General features: G+C 43.8%; 1 protein-coding gene across 3 annotated transcripts; it reads left to right on the top strand.

The window, feature by feature from the left end:
• The first annotated feature begins 712 nt into the window (after positions 1–712).
• On the top strand, positions 713–19,596 carry NDFIP1 (Nedd4 family interacting protein 1). 3 transcript variants are annotated; one of them, XM_055717944.1, is made up of 8 exons: positions 713–900; positions 10,985–11,072; positions 12,250–12,380; positions 13,393–13,480; positions 13,656–13,780; positions 15,526–15,592; positions 16,196–16,301; positions 18,655–19,596. In XM_055717944.1, exons 1-7 carry the CDS (start codon positions 856–858, stop codon positions 16,297–16,299), a joined length of 648 nt encoding a protein of 215 aa, XP_055573919.1. In that variant the 5' UTR covers positions 713–855; the 3' UTR covers positions 16,300–16,301; positions 18,655–19,596. The 3 variants fall into 3 exon arrangements, with proteins under 3 accessions (XP_055573919.1, XP_055573918.1, XP_055573920.1); XM_055717943.1 differs by having other exon boundaries at positions 18,623–19,596; XM_055717945.1 differs by having other exon boundaries at positions 18,600–19,596.
• Positions 19,597–19,605: the final 9 nt, after the last annotated feature.

Raw genomic sequence — 19,605 nt, 5'->3', positions numbered from 1 at the left:
GGGTTGGAAGGGACCTTAAATATCATCCAGTCCAATGCCCTGCCACAGGGGCAGGCATGCCTCCCACTAGCCCAGGTTGCCCCCAGCCCCATCCAGCCTGGCCTTTGAGTGCTGCCAGGGGCGGGGCACGTACAGCTGCTCTGAGCAGCCTGTGCCAGCACCTCACTGCCCTTAGGGTAAATAACAAAGAGTATCACCAAGGCTTGGTTAACATGGCTCAAGACTGTACCAGTTTCTGTGAGTGCTGGCCCTGGTGGGTCCTCGCTGAGGCAGCATTGTTTTTCAGCCTGGGTCTATATCTGTTTTCTGACTCCCTGTGTTTCTTAACACTTTAAGTGAAAGCCTTTGCTCTGAATTAATTATACATGCAGTTCCATAAACTACACTATACTTAGCGCACAGAACTTGTGGGGTCACTGCTGCACTGCCACGAACTGCCAGGGAAGGTGCTTGGGGCAGAGCTGCCTCGGGCCCCTCACGCTCTCACCCGCGGCCCGCTCCGCCTCTCGGTCCGGAGCCGGGCCCCCGCAGCTGGCTGCGGGCTGCTTTCAGTCTCCCTCCAGGCAGTCAGCGGAGCCGGCCCTGGGGCCACCCCGCCGCCGAGAGCGGCCTCGGCCCCGCGGCAGTTCCCGCTGCTGTGGGGACGCGCCAGGCCCGGCCCCGCGGGGCGGCCCGGTAGGCAGGCGGGGCCGGGGGCGGGCGCGGACGCGACAGAGCGTGACGGGCGGAGGGCGGGAACGGAGCCGCAGCGAGGAGCGACCCGACTGCCGCCGCAGCGCCCGTCGGGAGGCGGCCGGGCAGTGCCGCCGCCTAGGTCCTCCGACTCCGCCGCTCGCTCTCTCCCCTGCGAGCGTCATGGCGGCCGCGGCCGCCGAGCCCAGCAGCGGCCGATACCAGCAGGTGAGGGGGGCGGCGGGCACGCGAGCGCCGCGGCTCTGTAGGCCGCGCAGGGGAGTGGTGGAGCCCAGGGCCGGGCGGGGACCTGCCGCCGCTGCGCTGTGGGGCAGGGTGACGCTGCCGCCTCCTGTGCCCCGCGGCTGTGTCCCGGGGAGTCAGGCGGTGGCTCGGCCCTGGCCCGAGGCAGGGCGTCTCCCGGGGCGGCGGGCGGGCCGGGGCCCGGCCTGCGGGCGCCGCTGTCCGGCCTGCGGGCGCCGCTGTCCCGCTGCGGAGGGAAGGTGGAGAGCGGGGCGGTGACTGGACTCGCGGCCTGCGGAGGCGGCGGCAGCAGCGCCTGGGGCGGAGGCCTGGGCTGCCCGCAGGGGCGCGGCGGGCCCCGCCGGCGGCCGGGCCGGGCTCATGTTGCGGTGCTGTTCACCGCCGGCTGCGGGGCCGCGCCGCCGCAGGCCTCACGCCGGGGCCGGTGTCTGCCGGGGCCGGCCTTGGCGGGAGGCGCGGCGGAGGGGCCGGAGCGACCTGGCGCGCAGGGGTCCGGCCCTGCCGGCCGTTTTCCTCTCTGGCCTCCAGCGATGCTGCGGAGACGCTCCGCGGCCCCGGTTCCAGCCCGCAGGTGAGCGAACTTGCTGTGTTGTCTCTAGATCACTGTCAGTTTTACTTTATGTTTTACATGAGATGCATATGAAATCCCTGTAGGCCGGAGGCTGCCCTTAAAGAGCTCTCCCATAAATTTGAGGTTGTTCTTCCTTCCCTGCTTCCTGAAGGAAAGGATGTGTCTTTCCAAGAGCGTCAGCCTCACAGAATTTGGGGTCATTTGGGCCCCGCTGTGTGACCCAGCTCCCACTGGCACGCATTTCTGATGTGCAGACGTGGAGGCTTTTCTGCTTAAAGTAAGGGAGAAATCCCTTAAAATGGTACCCATTTCTCTCGTGTTTAACCAAGGCTCTTGTGAGGAATAGCTGTGTTATGACTCTGTCTTGGTAGCAATTTCAACTGTGGGTGGGCTCGCTCCTTTTAGCATACAAGATGCCCCTTCCCATTGGGATTATGACAGCTGGAGGCTTCTGCTTTTTACGTACTAGAAAGTTAAGTAAAACTTAGGGGGTTTGGTTTTTTTTTTTTATATTCTCTGCAAAACAGATGTGTTCGCTTACAAAGACAAATCTCTTTGTGGTTGTTCTCGGAAATGATAGGTACAAATAAGCAGGTCTCTTTACTAATCATCTTTCCCATTGGAGTCCTGTGACCCTGACAAACATTTTCACAAATGTCTTTTACAAAGGGATCTAGCTTTGTGTCCAGTCACCTTGTGGCTGTGGAAATTGGTGACAAAATGTGCTGAAGGACTTTCTTGCGTTGCTCTTCAGTGACTCTGTACCTGACCGATAAGCACAATCCTGGTTTCCTTAAAGAGAAATGTGTAAAGCTGTTGTTTCACCAGATCCCACTGACACATCAGGCAGACACACAGCAGACATCACTGTTGCTCTAGAGCATAACTGCATGGTACTGCAGAGATCAGGGAGGCAGGCTGTGCCCCAGAGGATTTATACTGCTAAAGACAAACAGGTAACGGAGGCCCCACAAAACGAGTGGTTTAGCTGGAGTGTGGAATCAGAAACTCGCATGTAAATAAATATATTTTTATGTAGCTATTTAGAAATTGCTGTTTTTCCCTCACCCTCTGCCAGAACCATGGTATTTGTATGTGTTGTAAAGTGTGTTATTGCTGAACTGGCTCCTAATGCTTGTGTTGCTCCAATAAACCCTGCAAGCTGTGAAACTAAAGATGTGGATTTGGTATTTAGATGAAGAGGAGATGAGAGGGTGGGAGAGTCTCTCTAGCATTAAATGTATCTATTTTCTTTCCATACATTGAAACCTGTTGTGTGTATGCATGTACAATTAATGAGTGCATCATGTGCCAGCAAATAAAGACTTGCAGTGAATTGGTAACTGTAAGGACTAGTGCTGAGTTACAGGGTCCAGTGTGTGCTGGAGGTAGCCTGTAGAAATTCAGAACAAGCTCATTTAATCTTCTAAATTATTGGATTCAGAGGCAGTGGAGGAGAACTGAGAATTTTACAACTTGATAGTTTGTGTGTGTGTGTGTGTGTGGGTGATAAGGGTAATACATTAGCAGATTTTGTTACATAGTTAGGCGATTCCTGTACAGCTAAATGGGACCTACCATCCGAGCATGCCAGGGTCACATAGCTCCTGCTCTGGAAAGTGTTACTAGTGTATTGACCTGTGTGTAGGAGCGGCACTGTTGAGGTGTGGGCACTATTTGAATGTGTACATTATTTGTAGGATTCCCTGAATGTGTGTATTTTCAGGGGAAAAAAAAAAGGTGTTAGTTAATGAGGATGACCTCAGGACAACGGAAATTGATAACTGAGTTTGAAACCTGTGTGTTTCTTCTTCCACCCTGTTCCGCAGCCCGTGCTGCCCTGCAGATGGGGGGTGCTGCCCCAGCACCCCAGCAGCCTCTTTTGCTGCAAACTCACAACCTGTGTCCGTTCACTAATACATGCAGTGTTAAAAGGGTGTTCAGTGGCATAGGATTTATTTTCTAAAGCTGGCTTTCTAGCACTTGTGCTTTGTTTTGGCATTAGATAATCTGATAAAAAATAGCCTGTGATGACGCCTATCGATGGATGTGGCAGTCTGATCTAATATACTGAGGAAGCGCAGCTTGATGAAGAGTAAAGCTAAGACTCCAGAGAAGAGAGCTCTGCTTTTCCAGCCCCTTTCTGTCAGGAGCGCAGGCTGGGGCAGTGTGCAGGAGCCAAGCAAGGTGGCAAGGTGGACCAGGGCAGACTGCTGGTTTTGGTTCCTCCTCTGTGGACTGGCTAATGGGGCCTTGGTGGGAATGGGAGATATTTGGGAGGAAGAAAGGCTGCAGCATGCCCTGGTAGTGTTATTCTGGGTGGTGTTGCATCCCAAAAAGGGACACTGGGAGGCTGTTGTCATTTAGACCTGCCTTTGGGAAAGCTGAACAAAGATGTTGCTGGGATTTGGTGGCTTAATGTCTTTTGAGGATAACCCCTGGATTGTGAATTCAGTGGCAGAACTGCATGTCGTCCTTAGCATAGAGACTAGTCTCCATTCTGCAAAAAACAGCCAGACTTTTAATAGGTTTATTTACACTGTGTGTTAACAGAGGCATGTTTTTTACTTGAAGCATTTGAAAATGTATGTGATTTATGTAATGTAAACCCACCTAGAAAAGGTAGGTGTGTTAAGTAATGAAGGTGTACTCCTTTTTAAAGTGGCATTTCTTCCTGTTCCACTTGTTGAAGGTTTACATGGATCAATTATCATTTTGTAAGGGGAGGTGTCTATGAGAAACATAAGGAAGAAAAATTTTGCCACTTGCTTGGTTTTCTTTCAGTGAAACTGTAGAAGAAATATGTTTCTGAAGATCTAGTGTGAATACGGTTTAAATCCATGAAGGATCTCAATACTTACTCAGTATCTGGGAAAGCAGGGGAGCAGACATCAGTTGCCACCTTGTGCTTACCTTAAGCTTGTATTTAATTTTTCAGTTGCAAAGGGGCACACAGATTGAAACTAAAAGATTAAAATATACCAAATCTTATAATGTCAGCAGTTAGAATTAGTGATGTTAGTGGCTATTTTTTTCCAAGGTACTTGTAGTATGCAGAAGATGTGCTTGCTAAAGATACAGGCAACTGATAAGAAAGGAAATTTTCAGGGTAGTTTGTTTTTACATTTTTTTTATTTTCTTGGTTTTTGTATTCAGACCAGTAGAATAGAAGATGTCAATTGACATAAAAACAGTAAAGATTTTTTTAAAAGTTGTGGAATAAAATCACATTTCTTGCACAGCTGCCACTCTGAGGTTCTGCTGCAGCATTGTCTGAAGTGGCCCAATGTGCAGGCTGATCTGAGCTCAGGTGACTAAAATCTCACCGCTTTGTTCTGAAACACCCACTTCTGTAGGCAGCAATACCTGTCAGGTGAGTTTGCAAGGTTTTAGTGATTCTGTGTGAAAAAGTAATTACAGAATTAAAACGCATTCTGTCTCTAAAACTCAAAGGACTCAGGACAGGCAGTGAAACGGTAGTAGTCCAGTATTACCACATAGCTAGTGTAACAGGAGAAAATAGCCTTGCATGCAACCTTTGTAATAAAATACTATCTCGAGTATGAGGATTGCGCTGGACTCTTAGTTGGACTTCTTTGGTGACTTTTTCTATCATCGCTAAAATTCAGTGGGGCTCTATCCCCATCTGGGGAGCAGATGTAGGAACAGGCCCTCAGGCCTTTGGGTTCTTAAGTGGCTGTCAGGAATGTGGTACCTCTTTATGCGGCCTTGGCATTGTGTCTTAAAAGTAATCATACCAAAAGCAAGTTGCAAAGGTTCCATGTGTGTGTGAACTCTGCTTCTTTGTCATTGGGACTAATGAGAAAAATGCAATATTAAGGTATATCCATTCTGTTCTCTTACTGCCTCTTGTGAAATTTCCAAATTTGATACATAGTGCCACAATGGGATTTTTTTTTCATTGAAGGTAATGTAACATTCTTCATATGACAGTTAAAAAAATGTGATATTTTAAAATGCCTAAAAGATGCAGAGGTTTTTCTGTTATGTCTTAGTATCCAGAAAAATGTTAATCTGATCCTAAATGTTATGGTATGGCCTTATGCTTTAAGTGGGGGAAATTGTTACAGCTATCTAAGATTAAAACCTACTTCTTCTGCATTAAGACCTTGAACACTCAAATCTAAGGACAGTATGTAGGCGCAGGTTTGTGCTGGCCCAAGTGCTTGTTTATGGTCTAGCCAGACCAGTATAATTCCCCGTTTAAACAGAGGCAAGGGAATTGGATCACTCTGTTTCCCAGGTCTGAGGTGTTATTTCCATGTTGTCAGGCCATTAACTGCAGTGAGTCAGTGAATAACAACACCCTCGTGGGTTGTATTTTGTTGGACACAAAATACATTTTGATTTGTGTTTTTTACCTTGGTAGCTGGGAGGGTTGTTGCAAACATACCCTTCAGGTGGATGCTCCCTCTGGTTTCTGGTCCTTGCCCCGTGCCGTGCGTCCTGCTGTAGCTGTGTGCTCACTGTGTGGCAGGGAGCTGGTCCAGCTGGAGGAGGGGGGGGGGGGGGGCGGGATGGGGAAGGTATGTTTTGGGAAGGGGAGTGGGGAGTGGAGGCATGGTTTTCAGTGCTTTATTAAAATGGAGTAGCTCAGGTTGGCAGGGACCTCAGAAGGCGCCCCCCAGAGCTGGGCTGTGCTTGGGGCCCTGGGGAGAATCAGTTCCCCAGCACAAGGCTTGGGCAGGAGCATCAGCATTTCCCCGGTGTGGGGAGAAGCCAGGGAAGAGTTTGCTTAGACAGCATGCCCCCCGTCCCCTCGCCCTGACGGCCCGGCCCACCGTGCCCCGGTAACGGGTGAGTCACCTAAAACCTGCACAGCCCACCCCATGCGGTGGTGCCTGAGCGGCAGGGAGCTGGAGTAAACAACGCTATTTGGGGCTGTCACTCTCCTTTGGTTAAATGAACTGGAAGTGCCTACGGGAGAAAACAGTTATTTGCTTGTCAAGTAGAGGGCTGATGAATGTGGCTTGACTTGTGTAATAGCTTATCATTTTTCCTGCTGATTAATAAGCTGATATTAAGATATAGGAGTTTGCAACAGCATTGGGCAAAAGTCAGGATTTCAGATCGGGGTACGTTTAAAGTGAAGCTTAAGTCAGTAGAAATAATTCTCTTCTTCACAGTTGGCAGCAACTTTTTGTCTACTTCCGAAAGGTCAGAGACAGGGAAGGAAGAAAGTAAGGGGTGTTGCAATGGGAATGAGGTGTAAGCTTTTTGTGGGCAGGCTGTTGTCTTGCTGGGGTACTCTCAGATTTAGTGGAGATACAGATTTTTATTTATTCTTTTTTTTTTTTAACATTTGGCTTGCAAAGGTTACGATTTCATTGTTCTGAAAAAAATCAATTCTGACACCTTTTTTAAAAAAATGGATTCTCTTTCTGTCATTAGCCTAAATATCTGGCTTTTTTAAATCTCAGAGAAACCATAGTAACAATAACAATGAGATCTGATTAGGGTTATCTTCATTCTAGAATTCCTGTGTGGGCTTTCGGTGCAGTTTTACTTTGCGTGCACAAACATAAAATAAGAACTGAAATGCAGTAAACATTGATGATGTGTGGCTGAGGTGATACATTTACTGATGATACATTGCTAAAGGCGAAGCTTGTAGTAATGCTGATTTAGTGCAAAGAATATTTGTATGCAGCCTAGGACTTGGGGCAGGGAGAGGTTAAAAAAAAATATCCAAAGCTGTGTCAGCAGCCCATGTGCTAAGTGTAGAAAATTTGGAAGAAATAACAAATATATTTTTTGGGAATGCTGTCCTCAACGTTTGCGTCGAAATATTTTGAAACATTTTGTAAGTTTTGAACTTAATGCTACTGCGCTGCATGTATAAATGTGATACATCTCAGCCAGGGGGCAGTGGCAGACAAAGGCAATGTCTTACTCGGAGCCAAGCTTCTGATGGTGTTTTTTTTGAAAATAAATGTCCCTGGGTCTTACCCTGTTCTATCAGGCAACTTTCAACAGCCAGACTTTTGGTTTAATAACTGTATGCGTTGCTGTAAAGACTACCTTATTTTTTAATGCCACAAATACAAGAATCAGGCTTTAAAATCCATCAGTGAAATCAAAGAAAGAATACCCTTCAGCCTCAGCAAAATAGGCTGAAGTCAAACACTGCTTTAATCAGGTTCTCTGCGTTCTGTGATCTCTCAGCAGCGGCCTGAGGGGGAACTGCCCGCTACACAAACCTGAGTAGCGAGTAGCGCAGCCTTCCTTGTTGTGTACCTGGTGCTGCATGGGGCAGGAGGCCATGGCAGCGGGGCCATGTGAGGCCTGATGAGTCATTCTTCCCCGTCACATGAACGCTTGCTGCTTTGATAATAAGCACTGAGTTGAATTTTAGAGGCCTGGAATCATTAGAAGGGCTGGAAGGCATTTGTGTACCTTGTCCTTCAGAGGAAAAATCTGTTTTCTGTAACTGTATACTTTCTATAGCCTCTAGCTCGACCTTAAAAAGTAACTGCGTTTTTTGTGTCATCACCTGAATTGTGATGGTTTGAAGCCAGCAGTGAGTTCAGCTTGGTTTCTCCCACATGATATTGTTATAAAATACACTCTTTTCCAATAGTAAAAAAGAAATACGTAAGAATTCCAGTGGTAGAAATTAATATTACACTTATCTGTGTCCTGTTTTGTTTCATCTCTTCCAGTGTTGTCATATCTAGTGCTTTCCTTCCCCCTCCTTGGTGTTGTACTTTTAGGCTGTATATGTAGTCTTTCTTAGAAACATTAGGGGTTTAATTTCTGCCAGCCCTGACTAAGGGAGTAGGTAATGCAGAGCATGTGGTATCCGGGGAGTATCCCTAGCATGTCAGAGTCTTTCCTCCTTCGGTAATAGACTGGGTGCTGTGGAGGCAGAAGAAAAAAAAAAGGGGAGAAGTATTGAATTTTCATGGACAGACTGAAAATAAGCATGGTGGAGCATTTTCTGAGAATTTATAGACTGAAGAGCTGGGAGACCGAATCAGCTTATTTCACTCTGGGTTTTACTGGGTTATTGCGCAGGTTGCCCCTCTCATGCGCGTGCAGGCTGCTCTTGAATTTCTGCAGCAGTGCTCGCTCTCTTTTTTTAAAAAAAAAATCTTTTTTTAAAGCTTATTAATAGGCAATTCACAAGTTTGCATTTTGTTCTAATGACTCAACTCCATGGGGTTTGTAAAATAAGGTATTTTTGTTTCTTTATAAGGGTTCATGCTGAGTTAGCTAGTTTGAAAAAGATGGAGACGCATTGTTGTTGTAGGAGTTACTGGAGCTTACCCTGTTAATTGCTCGGCGCCCTGAGGCTAATTAAAGGTGCTGCCATCGAAGCAGGTACCTGCCACCTCCGCAGCCTCGCTCCTGAGGCACGGGAAGGGATTGATCTGGTATGGGTTCACATCTGTCCGGGAGCCAGCATTTTTGATGCCTCCTGCTGACAGTCGCAGCATCTGTGCTAGGAGGTGCTTTTGGTGTAATACGGATTACATTTTCATCCGGATCACTAAATTTCTTCTTCAAGGAAGTAGTTCAGCTTTGTGCCATGTGGGGAGTTCTTATCCAGAAAGCTTGGGGCTGACCAGCTCGCTCCCTCTTTGGTTTTTTTTATCACCTCTCCGGCTTGGAAAATGTGAATGGGGAGAGGATGGAGGCTTGCTCTTAGAGTAGCAAGGTGAGCTTTGTCGGATAGTGAAACAGAATGCAGTGCTGTGATGTTCTGTTGTTTTGGTACAGCTGAACTGGGTGACAGTGCTATTGAATTTTTTCCAGTGCTTCCTCCTGTTGTTTCTTCCCCTCTCTGCCTCTCATCTGACCCCTTGGACCTGCCAGCAGAACCGCTAGTGTTGTTGCCTGCTCACACAACTAATGTAAATTAGTTTTTTTTAAATTAGTTTTAATTTAAATTGTTAGGTTAAACTCCTTTAACAGCAGGTGTGTTTAAAGTCTTTCTGGCGTAAGAGATGTGGGGAGCTGTGACACATCAGCTATACTGGCAGGATGGGGAGGAAAGTGGCCTCCTTACCTAGGAGGTGAAAAGCCAGCGGGGACATTGTGTCTGGCCGCAGTGCAATGAACCATGGACTTGCAGTTACTCCTTCTGTGTGTGCTCGCAGTTGTGCAGCTGATGGAAGCGTGCAGCAGTCTAGTTAATGGCAGAGAAAATGAAAGGATTCATGCTCTTCTCAGCAAACTTGTAGGACTTGGATGTGTCACGATTCAGACAGGCAGCTGTGGTTTGGATGCAAATGTCCAATCAATTGCACTTAAAACATCTCAAAAAAGTTTTGGCTTTGACTTTCACGGAGAGCATGGATGTAGTCTGATCTTAGGCAGCAAAAGGAATAAAAACCTGAGACACACAACAGTTATGTATAAAACAAAACCTTCCTTTAGAAGTGTGAGCTGATTTTAATTTTTTTTCTTGGTAATACATACAAGTAAAACAAGAACACATGCCCACCCCCTCACCCTCCTGCATTAAATGTTTGGTAATAACTTGAATGGCAACGTGCCTCTCCAAAGAAAAGAAAGCAAAATGTCATGGATGGCTTGAAGAATATTAGCACGGATGAGCAGGAGGGATAGTTCAAGAAGCTGTTGAAGAAGTTGCAGGGTTGCTATTGTTTAGTGGTGATTACAAAGGAGGAAGGTAGTACTCTTCTGTTCAGGCCAGTGGTTTAGTCCCAAGGTGCTCTTTTGAAATGAGTTGTCTTTCTGCATACAACCTCAGCATCTTTGTTGACGCGGTGATGAGAAGTGGAAAGAAGAAAAAAAAAATTAAATTTCTCATTTCCTTTCTGGTGCATTCTGCTTTGAATGCTTCTGGCCTGGTATTGCTGGCTTCTCTGATCAAAGCCTGGTGTGCCTACCTGCTTCATGTGGCACTGTATATTTGATGAGCTGTTTGGTTATTTATACAGAACCTGTGGGAAGCACAGTGCACAAAATAAACTTTCTCCTTTTCAGTAATGCAGTGTGAAAGTTTGAAGGGAAATGCCAAGATGCATGCTTGTATGTATCATTATATAATGTCTCCATGTACAAAAAAAATACAGCAAAGCCACAGGCAGCAGTGGTTTTGGTGGGTATCTTGTGATATTTCTTTGACTAAAACAGATGCAACTGCAGCTCCTAAGCAGTGTGAGCTGAGGAATCTGAGGAAGTACCAGGGAAATGAAAAGGTATTGAGAAGGTATGTGCTGTGCTTTGCTGAAGTCCAGGTGTGTGAGGATGCAATGTAAAAACACATTAAAACTGAGGTGGCATGTTGATTGTTTAAAGTGGGAGTGCTTCAGAGAGAAGCTGAGCAGCTGCTCCTATGTCCTATGGTGTCATAGAACAGTCTTCTTCTTCCAGAAGAGTCTGTTGTGTGCAAATAAAACTGGGGGGGGGGGTGGGTGGGTGGGTGGGAATTTTTGCAGAACTCGAGAAACCCTGTTAACCTCTCCTCTGTGTGGGTCTGTTCAGCTGCAGAATGAAGAGGAGCCAGGCGAGTCTGCATCAGTGGTGAATGACGCCCCTCCACCTTACAGCAGCATTTCTGCAGAAAACACAGGTAAATTCAACTGCAAGGAAACAGCTACGTTTGCTCTGTTTTTCCTTCTTACTTGTTTTTATTACTGACAGATGGCATTGTAGCATCCTTACCAAGGCTGCGAAGGATCAGAATTGATCCAGAGAGACTGTTGTTACTTGGGGTTTAGAAGATGCATTTTGGCTACATTCATCTGATGTCATACCATCAAGTGGTGTTCAAGTTACATTTCACAGTGTTCTTGGTAGATCGAAGACAGTTCAAAATCAAAGTGCTATGAAGATTTGTGGTTCCCCTCTCATTATTTGGCATTTGGATGATGCTGTGCTCCTTCCAAAAAGGACTTGTTACTTAAAAGGGATTAAAGAATTCACTCTTCCTGTAGTTCTCAGCAACTGAGTACTTGGTCATAAGAATTATACTTATTCTGAGTCATTATACTGTCATGTCACTCGTAGCTTTAGCAAACCAGCTTGTTTTGTGCTGATTATGTATCAGGGTATTTTGGCTGAGGTAAATCTTGCAATTTATTTTTTCCCCTCCAGTACTTTCAGAGTCAGCTGTTTAAATAAGATTTGTGAATAAAATGCAGCGTACTGTCAGCCTCTCAAATAGCCAGCTGGCTTTGGATAGAAGTTTGAATACTGTGTTTCTTGAGCTGCTTGTTGGGTGTCCTGCCTTGGCACAGTAACCATAAAGATGTCCCATCAGTTCTGGTTCCTTAGTGTGTGTCAGCAAGTGGTGCTCAGAAATGCTATGTTTGATTTTTGCTCCAATCCCTTTCCCCTCCATCAGAAAACAGTTTGAAGTCTGTCTCTGGACAGATTGGTCACCAGTGGCCTGAGGCTTGCAGTGATCCTTTGACTCACTCAAACCTCTTGGATTTGAAAATACGACTACTTCTGTTTATTGAAGTTAGGAGAGACACAGCATGTATCACTGTTTTAAAAAATTAAGTACAGCCAGGTATGTTAAAGCAGTGCTTTGTATATTACTTGGTATTACAAGGTACTCCTGTTTTTCACTTTCTGTTTTAGGATGGGAAGAGGCTAGAAGGGTGGGTAGGGAACAGAAGGGGCAGGCTTCAGCAGTATGGGATACTGGGGTCTTTTGAAGTCATCTGAAACCCTTCTTATTCCCCACGTGGCGTTCTTAAGGAACCGACGAGTTACCTTCTATATAACGGGGTTTTTTTCAGCTTATTTTGACTACAAGGATGAGTCAGGATTTCCTAAGCCTCCATCTTACAATGTGGCCACAACACTGCCTAGTTATGATGAGGCAGAGAGAACCAAGGCTGAAGCCACAATTCCCTTGGTTCCTGGAAGGGTGAGTATGCTGGCTGTATGTCTTCCACATTTCTTGTGTAGAGTTTCTGGTTTAACTCCTGCTGATCAAGTGTCATGACTTTTTTCTTTCTTCTTGATTTTTGTTGTTTTGTTGGGGTTTTTTTTAAGCTTTCTGGGGTGGTGATATTGCATACTCCTAAGAGTTCTGTAGCAATTTTTTTTTTTGTTTTGGTTGTTTGGTTTTTTTAATTTTCCTCTGGCTATGATGATGTAAAACATCTCAGTAATGCCAGCATGTGCTATCCAGATTACTTTGGCAAGCTGACAGAGGCACTGTACTGTAGCCATGTGCACTGCCACTGGTTGGGGTTTTTCTTGTTTTTAATTTTCTTTTATTAAGAGACTTAGGATTATTTGTTCCACCATCTAGCATATCTACCTTGATACTCCTGCTGCTTCCTTACTTGACTTTTCCAGAGGTCAGTGTAGCTGGTACAAGGATGATAAAACCATTCTGTCAGAATGATATTTTTAAATTTTTTTTTAATTTCTTTTTGTTTTTTCAACACTGTCTCTTGTTCAGTCTCTTCTTCTGCCCCTGCTAGCATTAGATGTTCACTGTTCGTTGTACTTCTGTGTAGAAGCCAAATTCCTTGCTGAGATGATAAGTTTAATTTTTTTATGAGTAGGGGAATTCCTTACAGTAAGAACAAGAATATCCTGGATCTTGACTATCCTAAAAATAAACAAGCACATACATAACATTTGTATTATGTATATAGTTCATGCCTTGCCTCATCTCAGGATGAGAAGCAGCAATTTTTCCTCCTTGCATTTGTAGCCTTTTGAGATTCAGGATTCCAGGCCCCTGCCCCATGGAGGAATTCCCTTAAATGTAAATGAAGCATTTTGTATCCCTCCATTGTATGCTGCTTTTTGAGGGTTATACAATTTGCTGGCCCTTTCTTGAAGAGCCACATGCAGAATTGGGATTGCCATATGGGTTGGACTGATTTAAATCCACCCATGTCTTGTCTCGCTTTAATTTGCAGGATGATGACTTTGTGACACGGGATGACTTTGACGACACCGACCAGTTGAGGATAGGAAATGACGGCATTTTCATGCTAACTTTCTTCAGTAAGTACATGGTGGAACTCAAGTGTTTTTAGGGAGTGACCCAAAATAGCTGTTTTCACACTTAATGCTTATGTAGCACCAGGAAAAACCTGTGTGTGAGGATTTTATGGTTTTTCCTTTTTTTCCTTTGAATGTAAGGAGGGCTTAACCTGCAGCTTTTATCCTACTTTCTCAGTGGCATTCCTCTTCAACTGGATTGGATTTTTCCTGTCTTTCTGTCTGACTACTTCAGCTGCAGGACGATACGGGGCCATTTCTGGGTTTGGTCTGTCTCTTATTAAGTGGATCCTTATTGTCAGGGTAAGTAGTGTAGTGCAAAACACACAGATGGTGGTACTCTTTTTTTTAATTATTATTATTATCCCCCCCCCCCCCCCCCCCCCAGCTTGTTTTTATGTTCCTTATACCAAAGTTACATATGTAGCTGTTTATAACACAATAGATTGAGCCCCTTATTTACTAAGAACAGTGGTTTTTCATCATGCTGCCCTGTTTATGTGCTGGAATTATTATAATAATTAAATAATAATAAAAGAGAATAAAGAGTCCACACCCAAGTATGGTGCTGTCTGATAGAGCCATTGTATTGGTTCAGAATGTGTTTGTGTGTTGAACAGTAACAATGATCTGATCTTTGTAAAATGTTTATCCAGGTAAATCAAGCTCTGCTGTTAGCACAGGGACGTTTGTCTCCAGTGTGCTGTTCCTTAGGTGCTCCTTGGAGGGGGCGGGGGGGAAGTCTCTAAAACGTGGGATATCGGATGAGGAGAGGGGAAATAGGGACTTAGGCATTAGGAGGGGTGAGGTTCGCTTCTTTTGGCTGGAAGAGGCAGGTACCGTTTGGTCTGTGACACGGATGGGAGAAGCCCACTGGTGCCCTCTGGTGCAACGTGCCTGCGGCACAAGCAGGAGAGGATCAGGGGGAGGCACACTTTTCTGTTTTATTTCCACAAAAACTCGAGGCATATCCAGGCTGTTAAAATATCCACTGTGCTCCCCTCCACCAGATCACACGGGGAGAGGAAGGGAAGGACTGATCAGAGCCTAATTCCAGAGAAACCTTTTTAGAAGGGGGATGTGGGGTGTGGGATGTAAAGGTGCTGATGCCAGAATAAATGGGAAAAAAAGGCCAAAATATTTTTTGGAGGGACTGGGAGAAAATACTTCTATCAGAAAGGCTTTATCTGGGGCCTGTGAAAATGGCATGCAGAGATCCTGGGCTGAAAGTTTTAATTTCAAGCAAAAAGGCTTGTTAGCTTTGAGTAAGTAGAAGCAGAGAGCGTTAGTGTTAGGGCTGGCACTTCATACCTAATCTTTGAGGCTAGGAGTTAAAATTTGTAAATACAGCATGTGTTAACTGTTTCTGTAGAAAGTTAAGCTTTTTGGGGTCATCTTTTAAAAGTGGTTGTTAAGAACCATTTGCTGGACTAGGAGGTGTGACAGAAACAGGTGACCTTAGCTGGATTTGATTTAAACTTTGATAACAGGCTTACCTTTTGTTAGGTTTTTAAGCTTGAATAGAACGAAACCACAAAAAATTACACTGTATTTACCACCGACATAGTGAACTTAAGTGCTCTGATAGTGCCAGTGCCTTTCATTTCAATATGCAGTAATTTTCCCAATAGAAAATCTTGTCAAAGGGTTCCGCAGATGTGGAATTTCTTTTTCAACCGTACTTTTGTTTGCAGTCCAACCTTACAGTGTTGTAATTACTATGATGCACTGCTGCAAACCTGGTTTTCCCTTTCAGAAACTGCAACTGAGGTTGTATCAGACACACGAGGGAAAATAGTATTTTACCAGTAGCGTTTGTCTGCTCCACTGATGGCAAGAGTTTGTGGCTGAGTGTTGAATCTGTTCCATTCCCCTTGGTTGGAGTTGGTCTGATGTGTGTAGAAAAACCTTAAATGAGAGTTCGTGGAGGTAGTTTGTTCCTTGCAGTCCTCATGCAGTGTCTTGTATGCAGTGGGCTTGATCTGGTTACTGCTGAAATTGGTGAGAAAAGGGGTCTTGTTTTATTTGTTTTTTGGTTTTTTTTTTAGTTCTCCACCTATTTTCCTGGTTACTTTGACGGCCAGTATTGGCTTTGGTGGGTCTTCCTTGTACTAGGTGAGTATTTGGGACAGTGAGAGGGAATGCATGCTTAAAAACTTTGTAAAGTGCAATTAGGGCTTTTGTGAGCGTAGCTTTACTGGCTATTAAAATGCATGTGTACAGATGTAAAACTGAAATGTAACCCTCACAGTACTGCTCTTACTGAATGCCTTCTAGGTTTTAAAGGTACACAAAACGGCTGTCCTTTTGTTGTCCTTTCTTGGTGGCAGCATCCCATTTATCTCGCAGAAGAAGTAAAGAACAAACAATGCTTGTCTTCAATAGTAACTGATATTGTATCTGTTCTAATATCTTAAATGGAAGAGTGGGTTGTGGTCTTTATTTTTTTTCTCTTCTTTTTTCCTCCCTTGGACGTGACATGATCTCATTTGGAGTCAAAAGTTTTGTGATTACCTAAGGAAAGGTTGTTTATGAGATTTTCTGAAACTGTCATTGATTAAGTGTTATCGATAGCAAAAAAGCCTTGCATTTAGTCGGCTGTTGTGTGTCCTAGAAACTTAGGTCCCTCTGTACTGGTAATGGTGAGTTGAACCGCTTCCTCTCTAGTTGAAGAAGCAACACCTGTGTTAACTGGACAAATGTGTTTCTTCCATCTAGGTTTTCTGCTGTTCCTCAGAGGATTTATTAATTATGCAAAGGTTAGGAAGATGCCAGATACTTTTTCCACTCTCCCCAGGACCAGAGTTCTCTTTATTTACTGAAGGTAAACTTTCTGCTTTTCTCAGTTTGTTCTGTTTTCATTTTTACTCTACTTAGTGACTCTTTTAGGCTAGACTTGAGTTTGCTTCAATGTTTTTAGAACACAAGGCAGCAGAAAACAGTTGTTTCTTGGTATCGCACGCAGAGCTGCTGTTTCCACAGAGTCCAGACTGCCTGGTAGAGAGCAGAGGAATACCTGACATTTAGTCCAGAGTTTTTGCTTTGAGGAGTTGTATATTCATTAGATTCCATGACTTGAATTGTAAGAACAAAATCTCTGCCCCTTGGTATGGCAATGTGTTTGGCAAGTGTGCCTTTCAGAATAAATCACGTGCCTGAAACACGTGGTATGTCCTAAATGTGAGTAAAGGTCACAGAATATTGTTAGAAGATTGTGCCAGTGTCTTTGGCTTATGTCCCAGAAACAACAATTTGTCTGAATTTTGCGTGCTGTTTGAATTTTCTGCCAAGTTCCTGAAGAAATTAAACTCCTGCACACCTTTGCTCTTTGAACACCCCTCCCATATATTTGAACATACCAGCTTGCCTGAATATCTCAAAAATCTTAAGGCCTGAAAGTCTTTCTCTTTAACGTTTCAGCCTTTTCTATGGGACTTTAAAGGAGGCTTAGGTAGTTGAACCCTTCTAGCATAATTCCCTGCTTACAGCAGATAATGGCCATGCCTTAACTGGCCCTCTCTCCCTCAGGGGAAGGAAATCCTCTAATGGTTGCTTCCCAAATGGTGAATGCAACATGATGCTCCCTTTAGAAACATCATAATAACACTAGATTTCTCCAAGACAGGACTGAAGCAATTGCAGCTGGGACAGCAGTATAAAGAAACCGAACAAAACCCAGCTTTAAATTGGGGGTCATTAAATTGTTCAGCTTCTAAAACCGAGGCTTGATTTTTCCAAATGCATTTTCCTTTTATTAGAAACTGCAAACTGCATAAGATTCTGCTTCATTTCTAGTCTGTATGAGAACATGCTACATAAAACGGCATTTGTGCAGTGTTTTTTAGCTTGAGTTTTCCACTGGTGATAGCGTGTAAAAGTAGTTGAGTCAATTCATTGAAGTGTTCCAGTTCCGTTTAATAAAGTTATGTTTTATGACCTCCTCCAGGATTTGTAATATCCTCTCAAATTCCTGCTGAGTCACTAGAGGGTTTATTTCCCCCAGTTGTATGGTCATGTAATGTGAGTGTTTAAGCATCAGCTTTACCATCAGTTTGTTCTCACTGAACAATTTATAATTTTTTTTGCTGCTTTACTGAAACTATTTTTTCACTTATTAAAGAAACTGTGTGGTTTCTTGTTGCACAGGCTTGAAATTTTTAATTTTTGAGACCTTGCTTATGAGGATGGAGGTGTAAAGTGTTTTAATTTTTTTATTATGTATTTGTTGGGGGGGAGGGGGTGTTGTCATTTTACAGCTTTCAAAAAGCACTCTCTCTTTTATATATGTTGAGATAAATATCCAGAATACTTTCTAAATATTACAACTTTGGCACTTCCCCTACAATAAATCTTTAATCCTAAATTCTGAGCAGGGAAACCACAAAAGACTTGGATTTTCAGCATGTTATTGTTCTTAAGATTAGATTTCCACTGTAGGGCATAATGAAAAGCGTATGGTGAATGATCATTTTCATTTTAGACCAGGGATAGTTTTTAGAAAACTAGGAGGGGAAGAATAATTAGTGCAAATAATATTTATGCAATAAATTATACAAATAAATCAGTGAAAATAGGAACGGGTAAAGATTAAACTAATCAAAAGGTTTGTGTTTACTGTTCGGTCTGCGTGTGCTAGTAATCGGCATTATCCTTGGCAGTGTCTCAGCACAGTACATCAGCTGTATGACAAGTGGAGGTGGTTTATGTTGGATCTCAGATTTAAACAGCTCTAGCCAGTATGGCCGGAATAGACGGTTTGTGAGAGCTTTTGTCATGTTCGCACCAGAACACTTGACAGGAAGATACAATACTCATAATCATCCTGCGTGGATGCAGCAACTAAAGACTGAGTCAGATTTTGTTCTCATAGTGTAAATGCACTTAATTCCATGCACCCATAGGTTTTTATGCCAGTGTTTCTAAGAGCATCATCTGGTTTAGTTTCTGTGTTCCCCTAAGGAATTTTAACTCTTCAGAACTGTAAAATATGCAGAAAACTACAGAGCGTTTTGATAGAGTTAGTCATTGTGTACTGAGATACTTGATAAGCTTTAGACATCCTGCACTCTTTGTGAGCTACATCCTTCTGTTATCTAAAATAACAATCTAACTATAGTTTCAGTATTCAATATCCTTCTCTGACAGATGTTTTCTGGAAAATGTCTTCCTGCATATAGTGAATACTCCCTCAAGAAGCAACAGCACACCTGCAGGAAGTGAATCAAGACTCTGGAGCAGAAGAAAAATAATCACCTGCTTTAAAATAAATAAACGTACTGTTGGAAAACAAAACAAACAAACAAAAAAAGAGATGCATTTCTTTCTATTGGTTTCTAGGTGTAAAATTTTAATAATTAATGCTGAATTCTGTAATCATTAACTCATTAGTGGCTAATGTTTGAAAAAGCTGTTGCAGTTGAGTCTGTGGCGTGCTAATAAAGCCTTATATAGATTGTTTCTGTAGTGATTTTGGTAGCATGAGCCATGCCCAGGAGCCAGCAGGGGCCAGGCTTGCTTTATTTCCTCCTCTATCCTGGGAGCCAGTTTGGGCTCTGGTCTGTCCTGTACAGCCTGTGTAATGCTGAGGGCCCAAAGGGATGACCTCAAAACTTGAAGTGGCTTTGCTATGGTTACACATCTTTCTGCTGTGTAAATCCGATAGCATCTGCACTGTTGAGGGCTGAATGGAAAAAAATGGGCCTATGCGGTACAGATTCTTGAGGTGTAAAACAGGTATTAATTTTTTGATAGTCTATATTCAATGTTGTAGTATACTTTACTTTCATACTGCCTACTTTTTTGGGCTATATAGGGATTTTCACGGTACACATTGGTAGTGTAAAAATGAAAGATCACGTTGCAACTTTGTATAAAAAATTACCTTGCAAAACAAAGGCTTCCCCCCCCCCCCCCCCCCTTTGGCTTGAGACTTGAGACAACTCCTAACATACCTGTAATTCTTGCTTTTGTAATTTGTGTTAGCAGAGACTATGATAGGTTATAAATGTAGATTTAATGTGCACTTCTGTGCTTTCTGCCAAGTGGTAATTCACTTCAGAGTTTTACTATGTTGAAACTGTAAATATAGCAAAACGTTAATAAATATCACTTATGTAGCAGTTTTTGCT

The sequence above is a fragment of the Falco cherrug genome, chromosome 8, assembly GCF_023634085.1.
Source record: "Falco cherrug isolate bFalChe1 chromosome 8, bFalChe1.pri, whole genome shotgun sequence".
In the NCBI taxonomy this organism is placed as follows: Eukaryota; Metazoa; Chordata; class Aves; order Falconiformes; family Falconidae; genus Falco; species Falco cherrug.
Note: the sequence above shows the minus strand (reverse complement) of the source record. Positions and strands in the feature narration are given on the sequence as shown.